The sequence below is a fragment of the Artemia sp. Qi Xiang Cuo genome, chromosome 1 (assembly GCF_049724085.1).
Source record: "Artemia sp. Qi Xiang Cuo chromosome 1, ASM4972408v1, whole genome shotgun sequence".
Classification (NCBI taxonomy): Eukaryota; Metazoa; Arthropoda; class Branchiopoda; order Anostraca; family Artemiidae; genus Artemia; species Artemia sp. Qi Xiang Cuo.
The window spans coordinates 34,369,841-34,395,647 of record NC_142794.1 but is presented as its reverse complement, the minus strand read 5'-3'; the positions used below and the strand labels follow the sequence as shown (position 1 = coordinate 34,395,647).

General features: G+C 36.0%; 1 protein-coding gene across 1 annotated transcript in view; it reads left to right on the top strand.

Annotated features, from left to right (window-relative positions):
- Positions 1–1,707: 1,707 nt before the first annotated feature.
- The window catches only part of LOC148956224 (DNA-dependent protein kinase catalytic subunit-like), a 495,889-nt gene continuing 471,789 nt past the window's right edge, over positions 1,708–25,807 (top strand). The window contains exons 1-5 of the mRNA XM_089099625.1: positions 1,708–1,762; positions 5,270–5,425; positions 8,840–9,025; positions 15,897–16,066; positions 18,487–18,682. Coding sequence (XP_088955751.1) covers positions 8,869–9,025; positions 15,897–16,066; positions 18,487–18,682 — 523 coding nt within the window. The 5' untranslated portion in view covers positions 1,708–1,762; positions 5,270–5,425; positions 8,840–8,868. The remainder of the gene's footprint in view (positions 1,763–5,269; positions 5,426–8,839; positions 9,026–15,896; positions 16,067–18,486; positions 18,683–25,807) is intronic.

Below are 25,807 nucleotides of genomic sequence, written 5' to 3'. Positions count from 1 at the left end.
ATGAGTCCTCTATGAATTTTATACGAGCATCCTTTCCATAACAACTATATATGCCCTAGGGCATAACTTACAACGCCTACCCCCGGGCCCTGGAGGGCTTTGTCGACACCGGAGTTTTTGTTATCTAAATTTTGAACTATTTTTAACAAAGTTTATACCTCAAAGTTTTTATCTGATACATTTAGGGCGTGTAGGGGGGGGGGGGGCTAGTTGCTCTCCGATCTCTTTTGACTCGTTAAAAGTGAACAAGGACTTTCAATTTCCAATCAAATGAGCCGTTTCCGATGTTTATACGAGCATCCCTTCCATAAGAACTATATATACCCCCAGAGCATTACTTACAACGCCTTCCTCCGGGCCCTGAGGGATTGCATCGACACAGGGGTTTTTCTTATCTGACCTTTGAAGTATTTTTAATGACATGGCCATTTTAAAAATTTTATCGGATGGGGTTGGGAAAAAAAGGTGTGTGGGGAAGCTAGCTGCCCTTGCATATCTTTTGAGTCCTAAAAAGGGAACAAGAACTTTCAATTTCCAATTCAATGAGCCCTCTGTGAAGTTTATACGAGCTTTCCTTTCATAAGAACCATATACGCCCCCAGGGCAACACTTGCAACGCCTACCCCAGGGCCCTGGGGGCTGTGTTGACACCGGAGTTTTTGTTATCTAATTCTTGAACAATCTTCAAAAGACTGGCTATCTCGAAATTTGTAGTCGATGGGTTTGGGGGAAAAGGGCGTGGGGGGGGGGGGGTAGTTGCCCTTAAATCTCTTGAATCTTAAAAAGTGAACTAGAACTTTCAATTTCAAATCAAATGACCCCTCTATGAAGTTTATACGAGCATCCCTTTCATAAGAACCATCCTCCAAAAAGACGTAATTTCCAGAATTTTCAACTACGTTGAACAAAATGGCTATATAAAAATTTTGATTGGATGTGTTTGGGGAAAAGGTGAGCGTGAGAGGGGGGTTAGTTGCCCTCCGGTCACTTTGGATTATTAAAAAGGACACTAGCCCTTTGAATTTCCAATCGAATGAGCCCTTTTTGACGTTTCTACGACAAAGCGTTCTATAAAAAGCTTATATGCCCCAGGGAATAACTTACAACCCTTGCCCTGAGGGATGTGGGGGGAGTTTCCTCCTCAAAAATATAATTTATATCTGGAAATCAACTACTTAGAACAAATAGCTATCTCGAAATTTTGATTGTATGTGTTTAGGGAAATGGTGGGCGTGGAAAGGGTGTTAGTTGCCTTCCAATCACTTTTGACCCTTAAAAAGGGCACTAGAACTCTCGATTTCCAATCGAAAGAGTCCCCTTCGAAGTTTTTGCGACGACCCCTTCCATACGAAGTGCCTCTGGGAAAAAATAATAATAATAAATAATAAAACATTGGAGCCGTATTGCCTTTACTATAGGCAACGCTATAATGTTGCCTCTGATGTGACAAAATTGACAATATAGACATGTAAGATGCAATTACATGATATGTTTTCACATCAAAATATATATCAAAACTTTTTTTATGCAAGAAAAATAATCTAAATACATTTAAATTTGGGATGTTCGTGTGCACGTGCATTGTCCATCCAGTGATGATTAAAAACATGTTTTTAAAAAAGTGACTTAGAAACTAAACAACTAAACCAAGAACTGACCGTGGCGATAATGTTAATAGCGGCGGCAACGTTGCCCCTCACTATTTGACTGGTTTGAATTTTGCACATATGGGCATATGCAAGGTTTGCGGTAACTAGCCTAGGTAAAAATAGTAAGAACTTTGTGCGATTTTGCAGATTATTGAAGCTGGAGTAACTTTCTACCGGGTCTACATTTTATTTTCTTGGACGTCTAATATTGTAATTAAGTCAAAACTAATATCAAGTAAAAAGAGTAAAGGTAACAAAGTATTTGATTTTATGACAATGAAAATATATCATGGAAAACACACTCTGATATTATAGCTTCAAAATTATCAAGATCCTCTCCAGGTGTGCTTTGCAAAGTTAAATGGTAAATATCTCATTGTTCATATTATTGACCTAAAGATAAATTGAACATAGGCTACTAGATAGGCCTAGCCAACCATTTTTTATGTTCTTTCTGAATATAATAATTGCTTTTCTTACAAATTCAATTTTAAACCCTTTTAGGACTCCTGAAAATAATAATTTTATTCTACTTATTATGGATATAAAAATAGGTTAGCCTAGGCTATAACATTTGTTCCAAACTTGTTATTTTATTATAAATCCTTTTTGTAAAAGTTGTATAATTCACAAACATTGATTAAAAACTACTGTTTTTGCTATATATATAGGCTATATATATATATAAGACATTTTGCTCCCTGTGTATATGATGTAATTCTGGTTGCAACACAAACTACAAGTCATCTGGCATCCTTCAAGGCTGCAGCAAAAAGATTTCCTCTTACAAAAGAATTGTAATATGTGTATGTTTTATGCAAGTAGAATGGTTGTTGCATATGTGTGAACTGAGTTTATTTCCATCTAGAATTGTATAGTACAGTGTTTTTAGAATATGTAGAATAGAAGACTTCCTCCTACTGCCAACAAACCTTTAGGGGTTATCTTTGTAGGTGCTGCAAAAACATTATGTATTTATCAAATAAAATTATCCTATCTATTTACTTGCCCCAATAATGTGTTTCTCTATTATTCAATCTAGTCATATGCTGTAAGCTGGCTCCTACTTTAAACTGGTTATCATCTCAGTCTGGAATTGAGTAAAAAAGCAAAACAAGTTTTTTCAACTTTTTGTGAAGAGCAACATTAAAACTTAAAACAAACAGAAATTATTATGCATATGAGGGGGAGACACTGTCTTGTCAATACCTTGCTCTTTATGCTAAAGTTCAAATTTTGTCCCAATTCTTTAAGAATAATGCCTGAGTTGCAAAAGTCATTTAATTAGTAGACTATAAATAGCTGTTATAAAAGTACTAAAACAAAATTTAGCATAAAGAGCAAGGTATTGACAAGGGGGTGACCCCCTCATAAACATAATAATTTGCTTTTGTTTAAGTTTTAATGCTGCTCCTTACTTTCAGTTGAAAAAAACTTGTTTTTTATTTAATTTCTGATTGTTTTTTAAATAATGCTGGGAAATCCAGCTCCTCCTCCATGGAAAATTTCCTTCCCCCATGGGAAGATCCCTCATCTCTCTCCAATCTTCTATGATCACTGGTTTAATATGATCAGCCCTGAAAAAAAAAAACAACAAACAAATAAACATGCATCTGTGACCTTTCTTCTGGCAAAAAATGCAAAATTCCACATTTTTGTACATAGGAGCTTGAAACCTATAAAGTAGGGTTCTCTGGGAGACTGAATCAGATGGAGTGATTTTCATTAAGATCACTTGATATTTTGGGGTTGTTTTCCCCCTTTTTCATAAATTGGGCAAATTTTCACAGGCTCGTAACCTTTGATGAGTACCATTAAAATTTAAGGAATGTTACATGTTTTGAATAAACATCAAAACTTGATACTTTTATTGCATCTATCGTTGTAGAGACTCTGTTTCTGGGAGTTTCGGTTAATTTTGAGTCGCATCGCTCCTTACTTTCAGTTCGTTACCACAAACTGTTTGATTTATCTCTGTGTATGATTGAGTTTAACTTACCAAAAATTTATTTTAGATGATTTTAAAAGTTAATAAGAATAGAAAGAAGCATGATAATCTGATTAAAGAAACATACAGTAAATTATAAAGTAAAAATATTGCAGTTTTTGTCTGCACAGTCTCCAGTTACAAGAGCTTCCCTACAGGAAGACCTAGATTTGCTTTCACTTTGGGCCTGCAAGTGGAAGCTTGCATTTCACATTCCAAAGTATAATACAGTGCACTTTGGAAGAAAGAACGTAAGGTGGCAGCACCAAATATGTAGATGGGATGGCTTCAGGCAATTGATTCACTCTTTGGCAGCTGGGAGAGATTTGGGTGTTGTTGATGAGGAAGTGTAATTCCACAAACAGAGTTTGCCAAGGCATCTCCAACCCTTGGCATAATCAAGCATACAGTGCATAGCAGATCATCCAAAGTTATGACCAAACTGTACAAGGGTCTTGCGGAACCATTGCTAGAATATGGGATGTTTGTTGCAACACCCCTGAACAAGATTGATCCATCAAAAATAAAATCTGTCCAAAGATGGGCAACAAAAGCTGTTGATGGATACAAGAATCTTCACTAGGCCCCCAGTTTACAACTGACCTCTTCCTACAGTCTGTAAGGGACTGAGGTATGGAGCTCAAAACATTATTGCCAAACTACCCCAAATCAAATAGCCTCGCAGAGAGGTCTGTCCTGACAGCTAAAGCACTCATCTCAAAAAACAGACCTAGAGCTTCCACTCCTAGTATATAGGAACACCCCAATGGATGGCTATGCCTCTCCTGCTCAGCTTCTCATGGGTATAAATCTATATACTCTCTTGCTGTGTATGTTTCAGAATTTGTCACCAGTAACAGTTGACCATGAAGAGTTCTTAAGAAGCATCATACCCAACAAGCTAGTCAAAAAGATATTATGACAAGCATGTCAAAGAGCTTCAACCTCTAGCAGTCAGTCAATGTGTCAATGCCCAACAGAATAAGAGGACATGGCAGTTTGGTGTAAACACAAAAACCAATACCAGGCCCATTCATAATTTGTACACACAGCAGATTGCAATCTTTATAGGTGGAACCACTGCCACCTTTGCATTGACACTACACCACCAGCATCCAAATATCCAGAATCTGACCAACCAACCATACCCCAAGATGATACAAGCAGCATGCTACCAGTATCAAACCAACCAGAATCTGACCAAGTAACCATAACCCAAGAGACCATTTTAAACAATTGGTGTGACCCACATGGTGCAGCAGCTTGTTCACCAGTGCCCCAAATCATCCATAGACAGAACCCTATTCCAATCCCGTGAATATACACAAGCCCCAGTAACTATGTCACAAGATCTGGAACAGTTGTACACTCATGTAAACAGTTGGACATGTAGTTCAGAAGAAAAGGTATTATAATAGAACAGAAAATGTAGTACCTCAATATAAAGTGAATGTGACAAAAGAGCATATTTGCATTAAACAACAATATATTAAGTATTACCAGAATATAAAGCAAGCATGACAAACAGAATACCTACCTTAAGTGATAGTTTATTAAGTGGTTATTATTTCCTTATATTTTTCTATATTTGTTGCAACAACAAAAATGTAATAATCTTCTTATTTTTTTCTAGGTAGGTGAACTTGGGTTTCCAATATAAATCTTGAATTGTTTATGATAGCATTCAGAATGATGAACAGCAACAGAAGTAAGCTCATCCTTAGTCAAAGGGAATAAGCCTAGGAAGACATAGTTGGATAAGCAAGCAGCATCAGCCAGGGTCTACTAGGTACAAATGCTTAGTCATGTCACCATAAGAATATTGCTACTTGTTTCTACTATCTGGCACGCTCATCTAAAGTTGCTGTTGTGACATGGCCTAGACTTTAAGCTTTCCACACAGTGGCTTATATGTTGCCAATCATACATCTAGAGGGTGGCCACTACCCAGTGAGTTGAACTGCAGAGCTTACATTGACTGAGCCCTCCTCCACCTTACTTACCCCTTCAACATTCCTTGCTGAAGAAGAACTTTTCATTTCCTGGCCACATCAACAGGTTCCTGAGACCTAAGTCACTATAAGATGTAATTTATAATAATATAAAAAAAAAAACTAAAAGAAAATACCTAAATTACATTGTCCAGCAAAATAAGGACTAGTCTTATAGGGTCAGTGATGATGGGAATCCACTAACTCAATAGCACCCTACTCTGTCTTCCATGCTTTAATGGACCAACTCTTGTCAACAGCAATGTTAAAGGCATCAACAGAGGAAGCAGTGACAGCAATATCAGGAACCTTGTTCAAAAGCCACTCCAAGCTGCAATTTAAGTTGATTTAAGGTAATGAGCAATCACTCTATTAGCAAAGTAATGGTTGCAGACTCTGCTATTGGCCCTCATCCAGGACAACTTCTTGCTATGCCTTTCTGTCCTGGAGGATTTGTCAAAATGAAAGGGCTTTTGATAGGAGCAGTCAGCATTCAAAAGCTTGTAAGTAATTCTGACATCATATCTTCAACATCTGTACATGAGTGCTGGAAGCTGTAGTTTATTGAATCAAGATGGATAGTGAAGATTCTTGTATCCATCAACAGCTTTTGTTGCCCATCTTTGGACAGATTTTATTTTTGATGGATCAATCTTGTTCAAGGGTGTTGCAACACACATCCCAAATTCTAGCAATGGTCCTACAAGACCCTTGTACAGTTTTGTCATAACATTGGATGATCTGCTATGCACTGTATGCTTGATTATGCCAAGGGTTGGAGATGCCTTGGCAAACTCTGTTTGTGGAATTACACTTCCTCATCAACAACACCCAAATCTCTCCCAGCTGCCAAAGAGTGAATCAATTGCCTGAAGCCATCCCATCTACGTATTTGGTGCTGCCACCTTACGTTCTTTCTTCCAAAGTGCACTGTATTATAGTAGTATGAGTAGAAGCAATAGCATTAGGATGCAAATATTGTCTTTTGATTAGTTCAGCATCCCCCACAACAAGCTCTGTATGTTTCAACTTCACACACCAAACCGTTCCTAAGACATTGCTGATACACCCTTTTGACAACATGCATACAGGTGGCGTTTTGTGATTCAGTTCACCTTCCCCCCCTCCTCAATATCCCCTGACAAGTTCCGATTCATATCCTTAATCATAGTTGTAATTGTAGTAGTAATAGTAGTATCAGCAGTACTAGGAGTAGTATTAATAGTAATAATACTAGTAGCAGCAGTAGTATTAACACATTGCCTATTGGTCAGTTGAACATCCCTCTCATCAGGTCCTGGAAGTTGCAACTTGATACAGTTAGCCTTTGCTATGACATTGGTGATATGTCTTTTTGATAACATCTTGAAATTCATATACTTCTTGAAATTCTCATCTTAATGCTCTTAGCCTGACAAGTAGTTTTAATAGAAATAGTAGCTGGAGTAACAGTAATAGTACTAGTAGTAAATGTAGCAGTGGTAGTAGGATTACTAGTAGCATGCACATATTGCCTTTTGTTCAATTGATCTCCCCCTTTAAGCATTCTCAAAAAGTTCAAACTTAAAACCCAAATCTATTCTTGGGATACGCCCTTTTGACAATCTGCATGCACATAGTATCTTTTGATTTTGTTAAAATTTCCCCTCAATATTCTCTCAAATTTTCGCTATCATACAGTTAGCTTTAATAGTACTAGCATCGAAGTTGTGGTTGTAGGAGAAGTAGTAGCAGTAGTAGTGTTATATTAGTAGTAGCAACAGTAGTAGTGTTATATTAGTAGTTAATAACAGTATTAGCATGCACATGTTGCCTTTGGTCAGTTGAACACCCCCCCCCCCATGATACCCTGGAAGTTTCATAATGATGCATTAAGCCATTTCAAAAATATTGCAGATGTGCCCTTTTGATGGTCTTTTCATCTTAATACTCTTGGTCGTTTTGCAATTGAAATAGTAGTTGGAGTAGTTTAGTAGCAGTAGTAAAAGTAGCTCAACATAAACAAGTAAGACATGTGATTATAAAAAGATAAGTTTATTGTGGTTTCTTACACGTTACAAATGTTCCAATAGACAATTGGTAGAATACTCCTGAATGCCAATGAATGACTCCAAAAACAATACAATAACGAATGAGCCCAATCACAATACAATAATGAATGAGTTCTTGCTTATTCAGTCTGAATTATCCTTACTCTATGCCTATCTGCCTTTGTTCTGCCCTAGGATTGATGATAGGCTGTCTATCAGCAAGTGAAATGAATCATTTTTGTAAAATTCTGACAAAAGTTATGCCAGCTTTGCCTATCACAGAGACTGTCTGTCTTGGCTTTACTCTATTTAGCCATTGCTCACATGTTTTTATTCACTTCCACCATGTTGATTTTAATTCAAAAATCAACGTTTATGCTCTTATATATATTAGAAGAAACGCTGACAGCTGACAGAGGTAAATTCTGCTCTAGTTTCACACAGGAAGATGCTTATCGAATTTTTAAAAGAAATGTTTGCTTATTTTCTTTAGAAATTGCCGAAAATTTTTTAATTTTTTTTGTCAGTTCATTTTGTGTGATGTATAATAGCCCCAAAGCAGAACAACTATTGAAAGGACTCACAGTTCAAGAGCTGCAGCAGAATATTATACATCATAGCCTACCACCTGAAATCATACCTTAAAATGGAAAAAAAATATAATGTAAAATATATGCTTTGTCAGAAGAATGGTAATACCCAGCTAAAATTAAAACTAAGCTGAGGGTAGCATTATGTGCATTTTTCTGGCTGAACTTTGAGGTTAGGAAAAATTCTGATATGTAAAGATTGTATTATTCTCAAGCACAATTAATAAAACATGGATCACTTAAAAACTCTTTTAATATATTTATGAGGTTAGGGTGTTAAGTACAATATTTGTCTCTTGAAGAGGTCCTCCTCCACCCTTCTCTCCATTTGCAATTGCGAACTGGATTTATCGTGTATTACCAACATTATTTCTCCAGATTTTTTTTTTCTGGAAAATTCTGATATGTAAATATTGTATTATTCTCAAGCACAACTAATGAAACATGGATCACCTAAAAACTCCTATAATGTATTTATGAGGTTGGGGTGTTAAGTACGATATTTGTCTCTTGAAGAGGTCCTCCTCCACCCTTCTCTCCATTTGCAATTGCAAACTGGATTTATTGTGTAATACCAACATTATATTTCCAGATTTAACGGATGGAACAATAAGATGAGAAATGGACCAGGTTGTTGAAGAGTGTAAGCACCTGAATGAACTGAAGCAAACAATTTCCATTGGAGAAGTTGGTGGCATCAATGAAAAAGCATCTAAAAATATTATTGTCAATATAGCTAGTGTCATAAAAGAAGGAAAATTCTCCGCCAATGAAGCAGGTACTACTATTTCTATTGTTCTGTAGTTTATAAAGCTGTTATCTTCCATAATAATACAGAAGGATAATATTTGGGTTTTCACCTTGGGAAAGAAGGAGAAATTGGCATTAATAATGCAACCTGACAGTAAAAATACAAAATTATTCAAAATATACAGCAAAAAGCAAAGTGAAACAAAATAAAGAAACACATTAGACTTAACCTTTAGAAATAGAATTGATAAAATATAAGAATAACAGCAAAAGAAGGGAGCCAGAAATTGAATAAAATTTATTGTTTAGTAGCTTGGTAACAAAAAAGACTGCGGACTTAAGCTGAAACTGTGATGAGTTTGTATTTACGTTTGAGATTTGAAAATCTATTTGATGTCATTCAGCCATAGCACTCTTTACAGAAATTAATTAAAAAAACTTTTTCTACAAAATAAGTTTTTCAAAGAGAAGTAAAGAACTCCATTAAACAAAAAAAGAGCAAAAATAAAATAAAATAATCTACCAAGCGTGAAACTACCACAAATCAGCATCGATAAGTAAATGGAACCCAAAACGAACAGAAATTACAATAAATAACCGAGTCAAACTCAAAACGAGCAGAAATTAACATAAGTTGGGCTCAAAACCCCTATGCCTTCTCAAGGCCAGAACATAATTTGCAGTTTACTGAAAAATATATAAATGTTTTTACTTTTATAACTTTAATAAATCAAACAATATTAACATTTTGATTACTAAATATCAGTATATGTATATTAAACTGACAATGCACATTCATTTGTATTTTTTCAGTAAAGTACAAATGTAGTTCTGGCCTTGGGAAGGCATAGGGGTTTTGCGCCCCACTTAAGTTAATTTCTGCTCGTTTTGAGTTTGACTCGGTTAATTATTGTAATTTCTGTTCGTGTTGGGTTTCATTCATTAGTCAACTATGATTTAGAGCAGATTCACTCTTGATAGATTACTTTATTTCATTTTTACTCGTCTTTTGTTAAATGAAGTTCTTTACTTTTCTTTCTAAAACTTATTTTGTGGAAAAAGTCTTTTTAATTAATATTTGTTCGTTTTCTATTGACAGTCTTTTCAGGGACAAAGAAAATAATACTTTAAATCTTTTCGTTTTTTAAGACTATAGTTTGGCCTGCTATTTGTATGCTGGAGAAAAATTTTCAGCAATTTTCTACAACATACACCCTTTTAAAAATCTGGACACAAATAGTACTGTTTAATTTAGTTTCATACCTCCTCTAGTTGACCTGAAATGGAAATCTGGATACCATTTGCAAAAAAATCTGTTTACTTTCTTTGATAGCTTGGATACGCTTACGCTATTTTGATTTGGTCAAATTTTAAGAGCAGAAGTAGCCCCGAAAGTTTGAACATAATACCCTCAGTTGTTCTTAGGATATTGCTGAGATGCCTTATTCGAATTAGCATTATCACAGTGCATTTTGATTTAATCTTAAGGCAACATTTAGTTTTTAAATATAATGGGCAAATCGGAGGGTGGGCGTGGATGGGGAATTAGTTGCCCTCCAATCACTTTCGACTATTAAAACGGGCATCAGCCCTTTCTATTTTCAATCGAATGAGCCCTTTTCGAAGTTCCCACGACAACTCCTTCGATACAAAATGCCCTGGTCTAAACAACAACAACAACAAAAAATAAAACAGTATACCCACATCGGTCTTTACTATAAAAATGTTAAGGCTTCCAATCACTTTCGATTATTAAAAAGGGCACTTTGCCTTTCGATTTCAAATCGAATGGACACTTTTGGAAACGACAACGCTTTTTATAAACACCTTAGATGCCCCCAGGGCATAAATTACAACCCTTACCCTAAGTTTATTCTCAAAGACCTAATTTCCAGAATTTTCTAATACGTTGAAGAAAATGACTATCTGAAAATTTTGATTGGATGTGTTTGGAGAAATGGTGGGCGTGAGAGGGAGGTTAGGTACGCTTCAACCACTTTCGACTATTACAAAGGGCACTAGCCCTCTCATTTCGAGTTGAATGAGCCCCTTTTGAAGTTTTACGACAACTCTATCTATAAAATCTTATATGCCCCCAGGGCATAAACTACAACCTTCGCCCTTGGGGCTCTTGGTGGTTGGTCATCCTTAAATATGTAATTTCCAGAACTTTCAACTATGTTGAACAAAATGGCTATCTCTAAACTTTGATTGAATGTTTTAGGGGAAATGGTGGGCGTAAGAAGGGGGCTAATTACTCTCCACTCACTTTCGACTATTAAAAAGGGCAATTTCAATTTCCAATCAAATGAGTCCTTTTTGAAATTTCTATAACAACTTTCAATATAAACTTTAATGCCCCCAGGGTATAACTTATAACCGTTCCACTGAGGGCTCTGTGGGAGTTATCATTCTAAAAGACCTAATTTCCAGAACTTTCAACTACGTTAAACAACATGGATATCTCAAAATTTTGATTGGATGTGTTTGGGAAAATGGTGGTCGTGAAAGGGTCGTTAGTCGCTATCCAATCACTTTCAACTATTAAAAAAGGCACTAGCCCTTTCAATTTCTAATTGAATGAGCCCTTTTGAAGTTTCTACGTCAACGCTTTCAATAAAAACTTTATATGCTCCCAGGGCATAACTTACGACCAATGCCCTTTGGGCTGTTGGGGGAGGGGTTGTCTTCCTTAAAGACCTAATTTCCAAAACTTTCAACTACGTTGAATGAAATGGTTATCTAAAAATTTTGATTGGATGTATTTGGGGAAAAGGTGGGCGTAAGAGGGGGGGGGTAGTTGCCCTAAAATCACATTAGACTATTAAAAAGGGTACTAGCCCTTTGAATTTAAAATGAAATGAGCACTTTTTCAAGTTTCTACGACAAATATTTAAATCAAAACCATATAAGTCCCCAAGGCATAACTTATAATCCTTGCACTGAGGGTTGTGGGGGAGTGTCTGGGGAAAAGGTGGGCGTGAGAGGGGGGTCAGTCGCCCTCCAATTACTTTTAACTATTAAAGAGGGTACTAATCACTTGAACTTCAAATCGAATGAGCCCCTTTTAAAGTTTCTAAAACACAGAATTTAATAAAAACATGATATGCCTCCATGGCATAACTTATAATCCTTGCACTGTGGGTTGCGGGGGAGTGTCGGGGGAAAAGGTGGGCGTGAGAGGGGGGGTAATTGCCCTCAAATCACTTTTTACTATTAAAAAGGATACCAGCCCTTTGAATTTTAAATCGAATGAGCCCTTTTTCAAGTTTCTATGTGTAATCTATGTTTATTATCTCTATGTATGTCGTCTCTATGTGTGTGTCGTCTCTGTGTGTGTGTCTTCTCTGTGTGTTTGTCGTCTCTCTGTGTGTGATGTCTCTGTGTGTGTATCGTCTGTGTGTGTGTGTCATCTTTCTGTGTTTGTCGTCTCTGTGTGTTTGTCATCTCTGTGTGTCGTCTCTCTGTGGGTGTCGTCTGTGTGTGTGTTTCGTCTTTATGTGTGAGTCGCGTCTGTGTGTGTGTCATCTGTATTTGCGTGTGTCGTCTCTGTGTGTTTGTCGTCTGTGTGTGTGTGTCGTCTCTCTGTGTGTGTCGTCTCTATGTGTGTGTCATCTCTGTGTGTGTGTCGTCTCTGGTTTATGTTAGGTTAGGTTAAGGGGGTTAGTTACCCTCAAATCACTCTCGACTATTAAAAAGGGCACTAGCCCTTTGAATTTTAAATCTAATGAGCCCTTTTTCAAGTTTCTACGACAAAGATTTCAATAAAAACCTTATATGCCCCCAGGGCATAACTTATAATCCTTGCCCTGAGGGTTGTGCAGGAGTGTCCTCCTTAAAATATGTTTTCTATCTGGAAATCAACTACGCTGAATAAAATGGCTATCACAAAATTTTTATTGGATGTGTTTGGGGGAAGGATGGGTGTGGGGGGGGGCTAGTTGCCCAATTACTTTCGACAATTAAACAGGGCACTAGCCCTTTAAAGTTCCAATAGAATGAGCTTTTTTTTAGGTTTCTACGACAACGCTTTCTTTAAAAATCTTATATGCCCCCAGGGCATTACTTAAAACCCTTGCCCTGAGGGCGGTGGGGGAGATTCCAATCGAATGAGCCTTTTTAAAGTTTTTACGACAAAGCCTTCTATAATAAACCTTATATGCCCCCAGGGCATAACTTACAACCCTTGCCCTAAGGGGGACTGTCCTCAAAAACATAATTTCTATCTGGAAATCAACTACGCTGAACAACATGGCTATCTCAAAATTTTGATTGGATGTGTTTCGGGAAATGGTGCGCGTGGAAGGGGTGTTAGTCAACTTCCAATCATTTTCGACTATTAAAAAGGGCACAAGCCACTCCAATTTCCAATTGAATGAGCGCTTTTCGAAGTTTCTACGACAACTTCATCGATACGAAGTGCCCTGCTCTAAAGGAAAAAATTAACAAATAATACATTGCGCCAACATCGTTCTTATATACCCCCAGGGCATAACTTAAAACCCTTGCCCTGAGGACTGTGGGGGAGTGTCCTCCTCTTTACTTAGTCCCCGTTTCTTGTCTCGTTCTCGAGTGTCCCCGTTCTTTACGATCGTGCTGCCTGTGATTTATGCAACAACTTTCTATATAAACCTTATATGCCCCCAGGGCATAACTTTCAACCCTTGCACTGAGGGCTCTGAGGGGTTTATCATCCTAAAAGACCTAATTTCCCGAACTTTCAACGAAGTTGAACAAAGTGGATATCTTCAAATATTGATTCAATGAGTTCGGGAATATGGTGGGGGTGAGTGGGGCGTTAGTCGCTATCCAATCCCTTTCAACAATTAAAAAAGGCACAAGCCCTTACACTTTCCAATTGAATGAGCTCTTTTGAAGTTTCTACGACAGCGCTTTCAATAATACTTTTTATGCCCCAGGGCATAACTTACAACCCTTGCACTGAGGGCTCTGAGGGGGTAATCCTCCTAAAATACCTAATTTGCAGAACTTTCAACTACGCTGAACAAAATGGATATCTCGAAATTTTAATTCGATGTGTTTGGGAAAATGATGGGCGTGAGAGGGGCGTTAGTCGCTATCCAATGACCTTCAACTAATAAAAAAGGGACTAGCTCTTTCAATTTCCAATTGAATGAACCCTTTTGAAGTTTCTACGACAACGCTTTCAATAAAAACTTTATATGCCCCCAGATTGGAGGGCTAGTTGCCCTCCAATCACTTTCGGCTATTAAAAAGGGCACTAGCCCTTTGAATTTCCAGTCGAATGAACTTTTTTTGAAGTTTCTACGACAACGCCTTCTTTAAAAACCTTATATGCCCCCAGGGCATAACTTAAAATTCTATTCTGAGGGCTGTGGGGGAGTGTCCTCCTCAAAAACCTATTTTATATCTGGAAATCAACTACGCTGAACAAAATCGCTATCTCAAAATTTTGATTGGATGTGTTTGGGGAAATGATGGGCGTAGGGGGGAGGGGCTAGTTGCCCTTCAATCACTTTCGACTATTAAAAAGGGCACTAGCTCTTTGAATATCCAATCGAATGAGCCTTTTTCGAAGTTTCTACGGCAATGCCTTCTATAAAAACCTTATATGCCCCCAGGGCATAACTTAAAACGCTTGCCCTGAGGGTTGCGGGGGAGTGTCCTCCTCAAAAACATATTTTCTATCCGGAAATCAACTACGCTGAACAAAATGGCTATCTCAAAATTTTTATTAGATGTGTTTGGGGGAATGATGGGCGTGGTGGGGGGGGGGAGGCTAGGTGCCCTCCAATCACTTTCGACTATTAAAAAGGGTACTAGCCCTTTGAATTTCCAATTGAATGAGCCTCTTGTGAAGTTTCTACGACAACGCTTTCTATAAAAACCTTATATGCCCCCAGGGCATAACTTAAAACCCTTGCCTTGAGGGTTTTGGGGGAGTGTCCTCCTCAAAAACATATTTTCTATCTGGAAATCAATTACACTCAACAAAAGGGCTACCTCACAATTTTGATTGGATGTGTTTTGGGGAATGATGGGCGTGGGGGGGGCTAGTTGCCATCCAATCACTTTCGACTATTAAAAAGGGCACTAGCCACTCCAATTTCCAACCGAATGAGCCCTTTTCGAAGTTTCTACGACAACTCCTTCGATAAGAAGTGCCAGGGTATGGAGAACCAAAAAAAAAAAAAAAAAAACACATTGTGCCCGCATCTTTCTTTACTTAGGCAGCGCTAGTGCGCTGCCTATGATAAGACAATACTTGTTCCGTGTGAATTGGGATATGTATTTTGCAAGTAGAATAAGAAACTCCACCTTCTCTGAATCCAGTCTGAGTGATTTTTTGTTAAATCATGGTTAGTATGACTGCTAAGGGTTAAGTCCTTTAAAATAGGGCCTAAATAGAAAATTCTCTCCTCTCATCATTCTGGAAAGCAATTTTCTTAAAAAAAAAAGAAGAAAAAAATGACTATCTGCACTCAACCCAAAAGATGAATCTCTTCATTGAAATTGTATTTTTTTTATCTTGCCAAGCATTTGTGCTTGCTTAGGTTAAAAAAAGAAGAAGTATCTCTACCCTCTTTTCCCCCACAGATTGATCAAGGAATAAGAAATTACCCCTTTGATAAGAATATCCAGCTTTTGTGAAATAAATTTTTAGACAAGCAAACAGTCCATCCTTTTTTATTGTGTTTGTGTGGAATACTGGAATCAATTTTAATCAACCATTAAGGTATCATTGTCTTTGTAAGATATTGTAAAATGAAGCCTGTTCAGAATAAAAAAAAAAACAAGAATTGTTCCTCATAGGTAACTAGTCGGTCGTTTTCTAAAAAATCTTGTGTTGATTCTTACACTCCTAAGAGTTGTACTATGCAGAACAGCATTCATTTGCATTTATTTTTTTTTGGCAGACATTGTATTTGTCGATTTACTTGGAGATGAGGGACTACTTGGTTTTTTGGAAGAAACTTTGCAGTTCAAAAAAAGTTTCGAAGACTCTAAAAGAGATGGCTGTGAGTTAATACAGCTCATTTTTACTAAGTATGCAGTTCCTGCGAAGAAATTTGCCCTGTCTGTCAAAGTAAGCTGTTTTAATTTATTTCTGTTATTTTTTGTGTTTTATATTTGTTTTAAGGCTGGATTACGTTTTTGATTCTCCCTTTTAACTGCATAAATAAATGATTATTAAATGTATTGTAAATAAACCATAAATGTATTTTGAATTCATAATTTATTTCAAAACTTTGTGCTATTAAAGTTACAGTTATAAAAGGTTTTTTATTCGTCTTTGTTCTATGGTGAAAAAAAAAAAAAAAAAAAAACACGAGCCAAACCAAAAAAAAATCATTTTGTTTAAACTTTTTGTGTTCTTTGAAAAAATAAAAAAGTAAGAAATCTATGGAGTTGTGGATGGTAAATACTATTGAGAATAATATATTTTTTAGATTGAAATCTATTTTTTAGATTGTGTATTCAAAAAATCTGTATTTTTTCTATGCTTTTCTAAGTAAATTGTAAAATATTCTTTTAAGGCTTAAGAACCAAGGGAGGAAGAGGGACTAAATTTGAACTTTCTATCTTCTCTTGTAATTTTTTTAAGAATTTGGTTAAATAACTGAAATGACCAAAAAATTCTAGCCAATGAATATATTTTTTCTAAATAGTTGTAAGAATTGTGTTACCTACTGTATAAGGAAGACAAATATAAGGAAGACAAATTCCTACCTATAAGGAAGACAAATCGACTAGGTAATGTATCTTGTATGTTATTTTACTTAATTGTTTGTTACACAAAGTAATTCAGTTAATACATATAGTTCTCCTGCACGTCTAATGCCCTCGTCTATATAGTGGATACCTCAGAGGTAGAAAACTGTCCTTTTTTTAGAGGAAAAAACTAGTGTTTTTAGTTTGGTTTGACTATGAATTTAGTTAGGAATTCCAAAAATTTCTTAGAAGTACTTCTATACAAAAATAATAGTTAATACAGTAACATTGGTTTAGGTAGGAGCAATGTGTCTCCCATACTTTTTTTTTCCTTTTCCTGGCCTTATTCTATAGAACGTAAGGCTGTAAGGAGTTGGGAGAGGGTTCGTGTAATCTCATATTTAAAGTTAGATGACTTCTATAAGGGCAGATACTTATGAGAAGGTAAGTATACGCCCCATGTATCCTCAGGCATCCCAGTAGTCACAAAAAGTATCAGATCAAAATTTCAAAAATTCAGTTTTAATCAGAAAAGTCGAAAGATTAGAAAAAGGGAGAAAATGGCGCTGTAAATAACCTGATGCATGTGCTCCCTGCCCTGTACCAGGACCCCATAGTATACGAACAGTCCATTAAAACAGAACCTTCATGTTGCAGCTTAATAGAAAGGCATACATTTTACAAATTCATGAAATTAGAGTCATGTAAGGGATTTCAGTCTGCGTAATTGAAATTCACGAATCAAGGCCCACGAGTTTATGCCCCTCAAACTCCCCTACGTCCATATTGGCAAATATAAGTATGTTTTGACTCTGACTCGCACCTATTCTGGGATATTTTACTCTATGGTGCAGACGTTCCACCTCTGGATCATTTTTCTCTATAGTTCATACATTCTGTATCCAAACATTGCTGGTCAACAGTGCGCACACTCTGTCTCGGACCCCCCTTTATCAGCCGTACATATGCTCCGTCTCTGCAACCTTATTCAAACAGTTTGTACATTTTGTCCCCAACCACTTCTGATCATCAGTCTGTATGCTAATTCTCAGACCCCTTTGGTCAACAGTGCTCTGTCTCCAGTCGCCTTCTGCAATCAGTTGCAAGCAGGAGAATCGTATTCATGGAAAATTACAGCCATGATAGAATGCAGCCATGGAAAGTCAACCCCAAAGGGCAAAATGATTCAACCATTTATGGAAATAAATTATATGTAAAAATTAACCCTTGCGAATAATAACTGAAACTCAAGAAAAGCTTAGGTTTTAAAGCAGTATAGGCATTGAAAGGTTTGCTTTTTACAGGCCTACTAAATCAAAATGTATTAACATTCATTGAGTTTAAAGTTAGTCATCAAAAAGTTGTGGGAATTTTTTCCCAGATGTTATTATAGTTGAAGTTTCTCTACAGAAAAAAAGACGAAGCACTGCCTAAAAAAGAGAATGATGAAAATCAGCCCACCATCAAATCAACTAATTTGAATACTCTGGAAATGAGATTTTAAGCCACTATCTGCAACAGTCGGAAATTGCGTCTTTTCCCAATAAGCTTGGTCATGAATTCGTGTTTCTTTTTCTTTTCTAATTATAAAAAATATCATTCAATTATTAATAAATACGTAAAATACTCCACGCTTTCACATTAATGTTGTATAATTTTTGCCTTTCTTCTCTGTCTGTTCTTTTTTTTCATTTTTAAGCTTAAAGTCAAATTTCACGTGAAATTCAGCAGGCAGGGACTGGTCTATTCTTTTAGAAAGTGCGTCCTAAAACATAAAACTTCTTTCTATTTTAGGAGCTTATATGGAAAATATATAGGCTAGACGATGCTGCAAAAATTCGAGTTTCCGCATTAGCAGCATTTTGTCAGGTTCTTGAAAGCCTTTCAAGTTCAGGAGAAGATGTGGCAATAGTTGAAAAAATGAATCTTGGTTCTGTTTCAAAAGAATTGACAAGTGATTTAAGAAGGACCTCAAGAATGACAGCTACAGGTCGAAAATTTATTTATTTCTATTTTGGTCCGCAATATTGCAAGCAATTACAAGTTATATTCTTAGATGAAGAATACAAATTTTCCTTTTTTTAAACCTTCCCTCCCTGGGATAAAGTTTTTTTCAGGTGGTCATGTATGATAGGATGTCATTTAAGAAAACATGTAAAACAGGTGTATATGTTCAGGGTCCTTTATCCCTCGTAAGAAATACTTGGTGGGTGGAAAAAGCAGTGGTCTTACTTATTTTGCGGTAAAATATAGTAAGCACATTGTCTTTGCGAAAAAAACTTGGTGGATTTGTGGTTAAAAAAGCACTTTAAATACGGAAGAATTATATGTAAAGTAAAATTTAAGATGAAAAACTTTGAAAATGACCTATATACAGCTAATAAATCAAATTTCCTATTATCCAACACTTGTTACCCAAGAAAAAATGTCTTAAAATAACTATTTTTTTAAAGCAAATTGTAATCTTCTTGATGCGTTAAGATATTTCAACGTATAGTGGATCTATGTTTTCTTCAAATATTTTTTTCTTGGAGATACTGATAATTGGCAAAATTGGTGCTGCGCAAACTGTTTTTGCGCAGCACCCAATGTGTTTGAATGTGTAGTGGGTATATTCCCAATGTGTGTGTGTATACCCACTACAGCCAATGTGTAGTGGGTATACTCTGCATTCAACGGATGGTAGGACAGAATATACTACACATTACTGGATAATTCCTATGACCGATCACCATGACCTATGTTAGGATTTTGGCTATATTTTGGAATAAAAAATAAATAAGTGTATGCAATCTCTTGAAATCAATCAACTTTCACCTGGTTTTGAAGGAATAATTCTTTCAAACTTGAGCAAGAACCTAAGTAAAGAGCTAAGTGCCTCCCTTGTATTATTTATTTATTCCTTTTCCCCCTTACTACTTAGCACGGAATGATTGGTATACAAAGTTCAAAGGGCAATCATTTGATCTGGAAATTGAAAGTTCTAGTGCTCTTTTTAATTGTCGGAAGTTGGTTGAGGGTGGCCATGCCACTCAATTCAATTTTTTGCTACCCAGGCCTAGTAATCCCCCAGCGGTATTGGATAAAAAAAACAACAAAACAGTTTGCTCATAGTTGTCGAAAGATCCCGTAAACGTGACTCATGGGTGACACGACCCCCCCCCCCTTTGGGAACGGGCCATAAATTTTGCAAACTGCCAATTGTTTACTGATAGATTTTATGGTGGAAAAATGGAAGTATGTTTTATATTGGGTGTCTAATTGGCCCGAAACTTTGAGGGATCCTTCCCTGGGCCAAGAGTAACAAATCTTGTTGGAAACAGGAAGCTTTTAGGGGGGCCTGGTATGGCCTGAATCACTTTTTGACCCTGATCGGTTTGAAATTTACTGTCGTTAGTCCTTGGGCCAATAAAAACTTACTATACCATAAAACGGATTCTTTGTTTTTTTTTTTGGGGGGGGGGAGAAGGTGCTCAAAATATAGGGCCTAAAGATGGACCGATAAACATTTTTCTTTAAATCGCCTGAAACTTACACCCGTAATTTGCTGGGCCAAGGCCACTGTCATATACACAAAGTTTAAGATTGGGTGCACAGGCCCCAAAACCTAGTACCAATTTTTTTTTTGCAATTGGCTTCAAATTTATATCTGAAAGTTCTTAATTTGCCAAAAAATTGAAAAAAAATGATCTACCTGAATATGGGGCCATAAAAAGGGCCAATAAATTTTTTTTCTGATTGGCTTTAAAGTTAATACTTCAATTTCCAGGCTAAATGGACTGCAGCGTGCAAAAATTTTTAGTAAGGGGTGTTGCCTCCTGAAAGCTGTGGCCCAAAAAGGACCATTAAACTTTTTTCGGTGGGCTTTAAACTGTCAAAGATCACTGTCGTGACTGGGGATAACGCACATTTTTTTGTGAAAGGGAGGGTGCAAGGGGGACCAGTAATGAGCCAAGATTGTTATCATTCATGGCCAGTCTCAAACTTGTAGTCATAAGAAATTTCGCAAAGAGGAGCCTAATGTAAAAAAAAGTTGGCCTGGGGGCATAGCCCGCCCAAAGAACGGGCCCAAAAAGTACCAATAAATTTTTTTCAATTGACTTGAAACTTCCAAAGATCATTGCCCTGGCTAGGGGGAACGCACATTTTCTTTGGTGAGAGAGAGGGTGCTAGGGGCCCAGTAATGGGTTAAAATTATTATTATTCCTGGTCAGTCTGAAAATTGCAGTCATAAGACCTCTGGCCAAAAGGAGCCTAAAGTAAAAAAAGTTGGTCTGGGAGCATCGTGCGCCCAAAAAAGGGGTGGAAAAAGGCCCAATAACGTTTTTCTAGTAATTTTAAGACTTATATTCTTAAGTCCTTGGGCCAAGAGGACTGTAATTTACAAGACAAAATAGAATAAAAATATTGTCTCCATCCAAAAAGGGGCAAAAACTATTTTTTCTAAAGAGACTAAAATTTAAAACCGGAGCTCCTTGGGCCTAATAAACTCTAACCTACATGAAAATGTAATGGGTCATGATCTCTCTCCGAAAATAGGACTCAAAAAGGGGCAAGATACTTTTCTTCCAGTGCATTTAAAACTTTCCATGATTGTTCTCGAGCTAAACGAATGTCATATTGATTCGTAATTTCAGAAACTAGGAAACTTATTTTACTATTTCTCTTCTAGACTCTTCCACACAATCTACTATATTGGGTGAATGGTCAATGTTATTTGTTCTTGAAATAGCTTTGTTTTGACTTTGCTTAAAAGATAGCTTTAAAATTGTTCGTTGATACAAAATAGCAGAAGTTGAAGCTGAGATAATTTCAGTTTAGTAATCGCAAAACATTGAATTTATTCTTGACTCTCAGTCCTAAATCTTAACTACTAAAGCAAAAAAAGAAATCGATTAAGTAATTAAAAATAATTTTATATAGAATTTAGTAGTTCAATAACGACACAGATTTTAAAGTTTTGTTGTATTACTTAATATGTGGCCCCTAAAATCGGACTAAAAATATGCTTTCTCCTGTTGCCTTTAACATACAGGGTGAAGACACTGACAAGGGTCAATGAAGAAGAAAAAGATGAATTTTTTTGATGAATCGTTACACCCAAATAAGGCCATATTTGTTTTGTCTCCTGTCGCCCTGGAAATTACTAGGTATACAATCAGGCAAAACAAAGTCGAGAGAAGAAAATATTAAGAAATAAATTATGCTTTATCGATTCTTGACCTTCCCCCCAAAATGGACTGGAATGTGTTTTTCTAGGATCAGCACGAGGCTTTCATTGTAACTAAACTAGACCAGGGGAAACTTAATGAGAATAAAAAATTGTTGACGGAAAACTTGATTCTATTGATCTTTAAAGCAAAAAAACTCATTTTTTTTGCTAATCGGCTTGAAAAATTTTAGGGCAAGCAAATAGAACTAAGGACAAGGCCATTTCTAGGTGGAGGGGGCACCGGGTTTGGCTCCACCTCCAGTCAAATTTTTGTCTGTCTCGTAAAAAACGCAACATAAATGCATATTAAAAATTTATAATGCGTTTTTTAAAGCTTTTTCCGTAAACTCCCCACCCCCCTAGGAAAAACAAATCGTGGATACGCCCTTGGCCAAGGGAGCTTTCATGCTGTTAGTATTGTTTGGTGACCTCCGTTTTTTAAGACAGCAAAATTCATTTTATAATTGACCCTGATGACCTTATAATTGCGCTGACCTTATAATTGCACTGACCTTATAATTGACTGATTGACCTTATAATTGCGCATTTATTTAAACAAAAAGCGGTAATGGGAAAGTAGAATATAAAAAGATTCTTTTAATCAAATGGTAAATTCAGAACCGTGTATATTCAAGGAGTTATAAACGATGGGGCTTAGGATGACTTCAGTTCTATAGAAGACCGAGAATTACGCAGGTTTTCAATCCATTTAAAAATGAAGAATGGGAATCCACCCGAAAATTTAGTGCCAAGATATTGTTTAAAAATAATTGAAAATTTTGACTAAATACTGAAATTTTGTCTATGATTGATATTGCAATTCAATATCTTAATTTTTAAGCAGACAAATCAAAAAACTTTACAATTGTTCGTATAATTATTAACCAGTAATGAAACTATGCCAATTAAAAAACGGAAAGAAATTAATTTCGAAAATGTTTTCCAGAAAAACGTTCTCCAAAGAACACCTAAAACGAGAAGAATATGTTCGTGTAATAATTCAAACTTAAAACGAATAAAAAATACCAAGAGTGCATAGATGAAGCTTAAAATTAACAGCAATTATAATTAATAACCACATCAAACTTGTGGATAGCAGATACTGCTATGGATGAATATATGAATCCTAAAATGAATAGAAATTAGAATTGAATAACCAGATTGAACTTCATTGATATATAACCAATGTATCATATATAGCCAAACAATCCAAACCTAGTCAAACTTTTTCTAGTATTGTTCAAATTAGAGGCTCCTCAGAAGGAAACATCATAGTAAAAATAAAAGTAGTACTGTCAGTGGCCTTATTTTATGATGATTCCGAATATTATTCTCGTGTTTCTGTCAATATCCCCCCTGGTGGTCCCAGACATAGCCCTGTAATATATACTAAACCAAAAAAAAAAAAAAAACAACTAAAAGACAGAAGTTTTTAGTTTGTAAAACGCATCATCTTTCTATTCTTTTTCTATTTCTTTTCTCTATTTCTTTTCTAATTTTTTCTATTTATTTTTCTATTTCATATTTCTGTTTATTTTTTCTACCTCCTCTACACTCAGTGACATGATAATCATTCTACTTAAATTTATTTTAACTCTAATGTCACCTACACTATTTTAAAATCCCCAATCACATTTTTTTTTACTTTGGGTAACCAAACATAATTGATTAAAATAAAGTATACTACGACACATTACCAAACCGCAAAACTAACCTTCCCACTTTTGCAGGGTTCCCATCCGTCAAAAGGCACCCCTTTCGCCATGGAAATTCATTAATAATAAATATATACAAATTATTCATGTATAAACCTTTTTCTTAATCAACTGTAGAACATCCATGGTAGTGCCCCATCTATCATCCTCCCAACCTTCCCATAACCCCATTTTAAGCCTAAGGGGAATAGAATGCTACGTCTTTACAATTTCCTTAGACACCCCTTCGTAATTCACTTTAAAAAATGACAAAAAACACACATACATTATTGAATTCTTTATGATACCATTTTGGCTACTCAAATTTAAAAATGTTGAAATAACATATAAAATCAAAACAAAAAAGTGAAAAGTAGTATTATTTTTTAATGTTTTTATAAACCATGTTTCCTTCCATTATTATCCACATTTCAAAGAATATTTTATCCGTGATTCTGTTGTAGTCACTTAGGCAAAACTAAATTTCATTGAATCTAAAGAAGAGCTACCCGTTATACGACGCATCACAAAATGAAAAACAACGAAGAAATATATTAGTAAGGCTATATATTGGACTATCATAAAGGGAGTGGGGTGTATTGTCAGAAACGCAAGTATGATGTTCAAAAAGAGCATAAAACAAGGAATCGAATGTACTACTTTTATTTTGTTGAAATGTTAGCCTCTGAATAGCCCCTAATCTAGAACGATACCCGTTTTCTGAGCTTCCTGCGTTATTGGACCAATAACCCAGACAAAAAATCAATCCCGAATTATTTACCGCAAGAAAAAGGAGCAAAAAAAATAATCCTGGGTTACTTCCTGGGTTATTGGAAACCAACGTAAGCACATAATTCGTATCAAATTATCAAAGTAAATTTCTTCTTTAACATTCCCTAAATGTAAGCGGAATTTCTAATGAAGGTGGTAAAATCTTCTTCATATCCAAAGTTTTGTATCTGTTTTCACTGTTTAATAAATGGACTTATCCCTATTTCGACGTTTATTTGTTCGTCATAGAACCGCAATGTGGTATTGGAAAAAAAATACGTAATTTAAGGTATTACGTTTATATATTTGGATACGATTTAAAATAAGTTTTGAGGATTTTCCCAAGGTTCTTCTGTGTTATTTTTTTTGGCCTATTGTATGTTTACTTCCTGGGTTCCTGGGTTATTGGAAGTTATCCCAAACCCTAACGTTTCCTCTTTGCAGCAAGGCAACTCCAACAGGGGAACACACCACAATGAAGTCAAAAACCTTTGAGCAGCAAGTCAACGACTGCTCAGAACCAGAGATAGTAAAATTGAGATAATAAGCCGAATATACTCATTTTTGTATTCAGTACGGAAACCAAAGCAAAACTGACGCTATGATAAAATTGTGTACTGCGTGAATACCTACAAAAAAAATTGCTTCTATACCCATGTAAGAAAATATGACTATTCCACTCCTTAACACGAGTCCAGCCAGACTTCCTTCCCCATAGCCTTCATCAAAGAAGACATTTTTAATACTGTTATTACCCTCGTCGCTATTTTAGCTACCTCAATGAACTCCGGTCGTCGTGACTGTCTTCTGATAAAGGATTTTAGTTAATTAAAAGGTTCATAAGCCGTATTGTTTTGAACGTGTTTTTATTAAAAAAAAAAACTTTTATAACAGTCATATAGCGAAAGTAGTACTTATTAATGCTTGATTTTATGTCTCTGTACTAGGTGAGGATCTTGTAACAGCTGAGAATGTCTACGTTTCCTTGTTTTTGTCACGTATGTGCGTTTATTTTTCAACGTCCAGGTATATATGTAAATACTGTGTGAAGCTCTAAGGGAGAGGAAGGACCAGACGGTAGATGATCCATAAGGAGGATCTTTCTATCTGTCCCCTGTATGTAAGTTTAGAGATTGGCATGATCAGATTACGGGCATTGATAAATGAATAATAAACTGGAAAAATCTTAGCTTTTTCTGTTAAAAAGTCTTAATTTAATTGAAAAACCGTTTACAAAGAACGGATCACAAATGAATAAAAAGAACATTTACACAAGGATAGCAGTATGCAAGTTAGCCTAATATGAAACGAAAAAAATAGGAAAAAAAGGCCCGACAACTCACTTATAAATCAAAGAAGAATTTTAAACCCTTGGTGCCTAATGCTGGGACTGCCTTAAGATTCTCAAGGTTCTTAAAATTTTTAATTCTGGGACTGC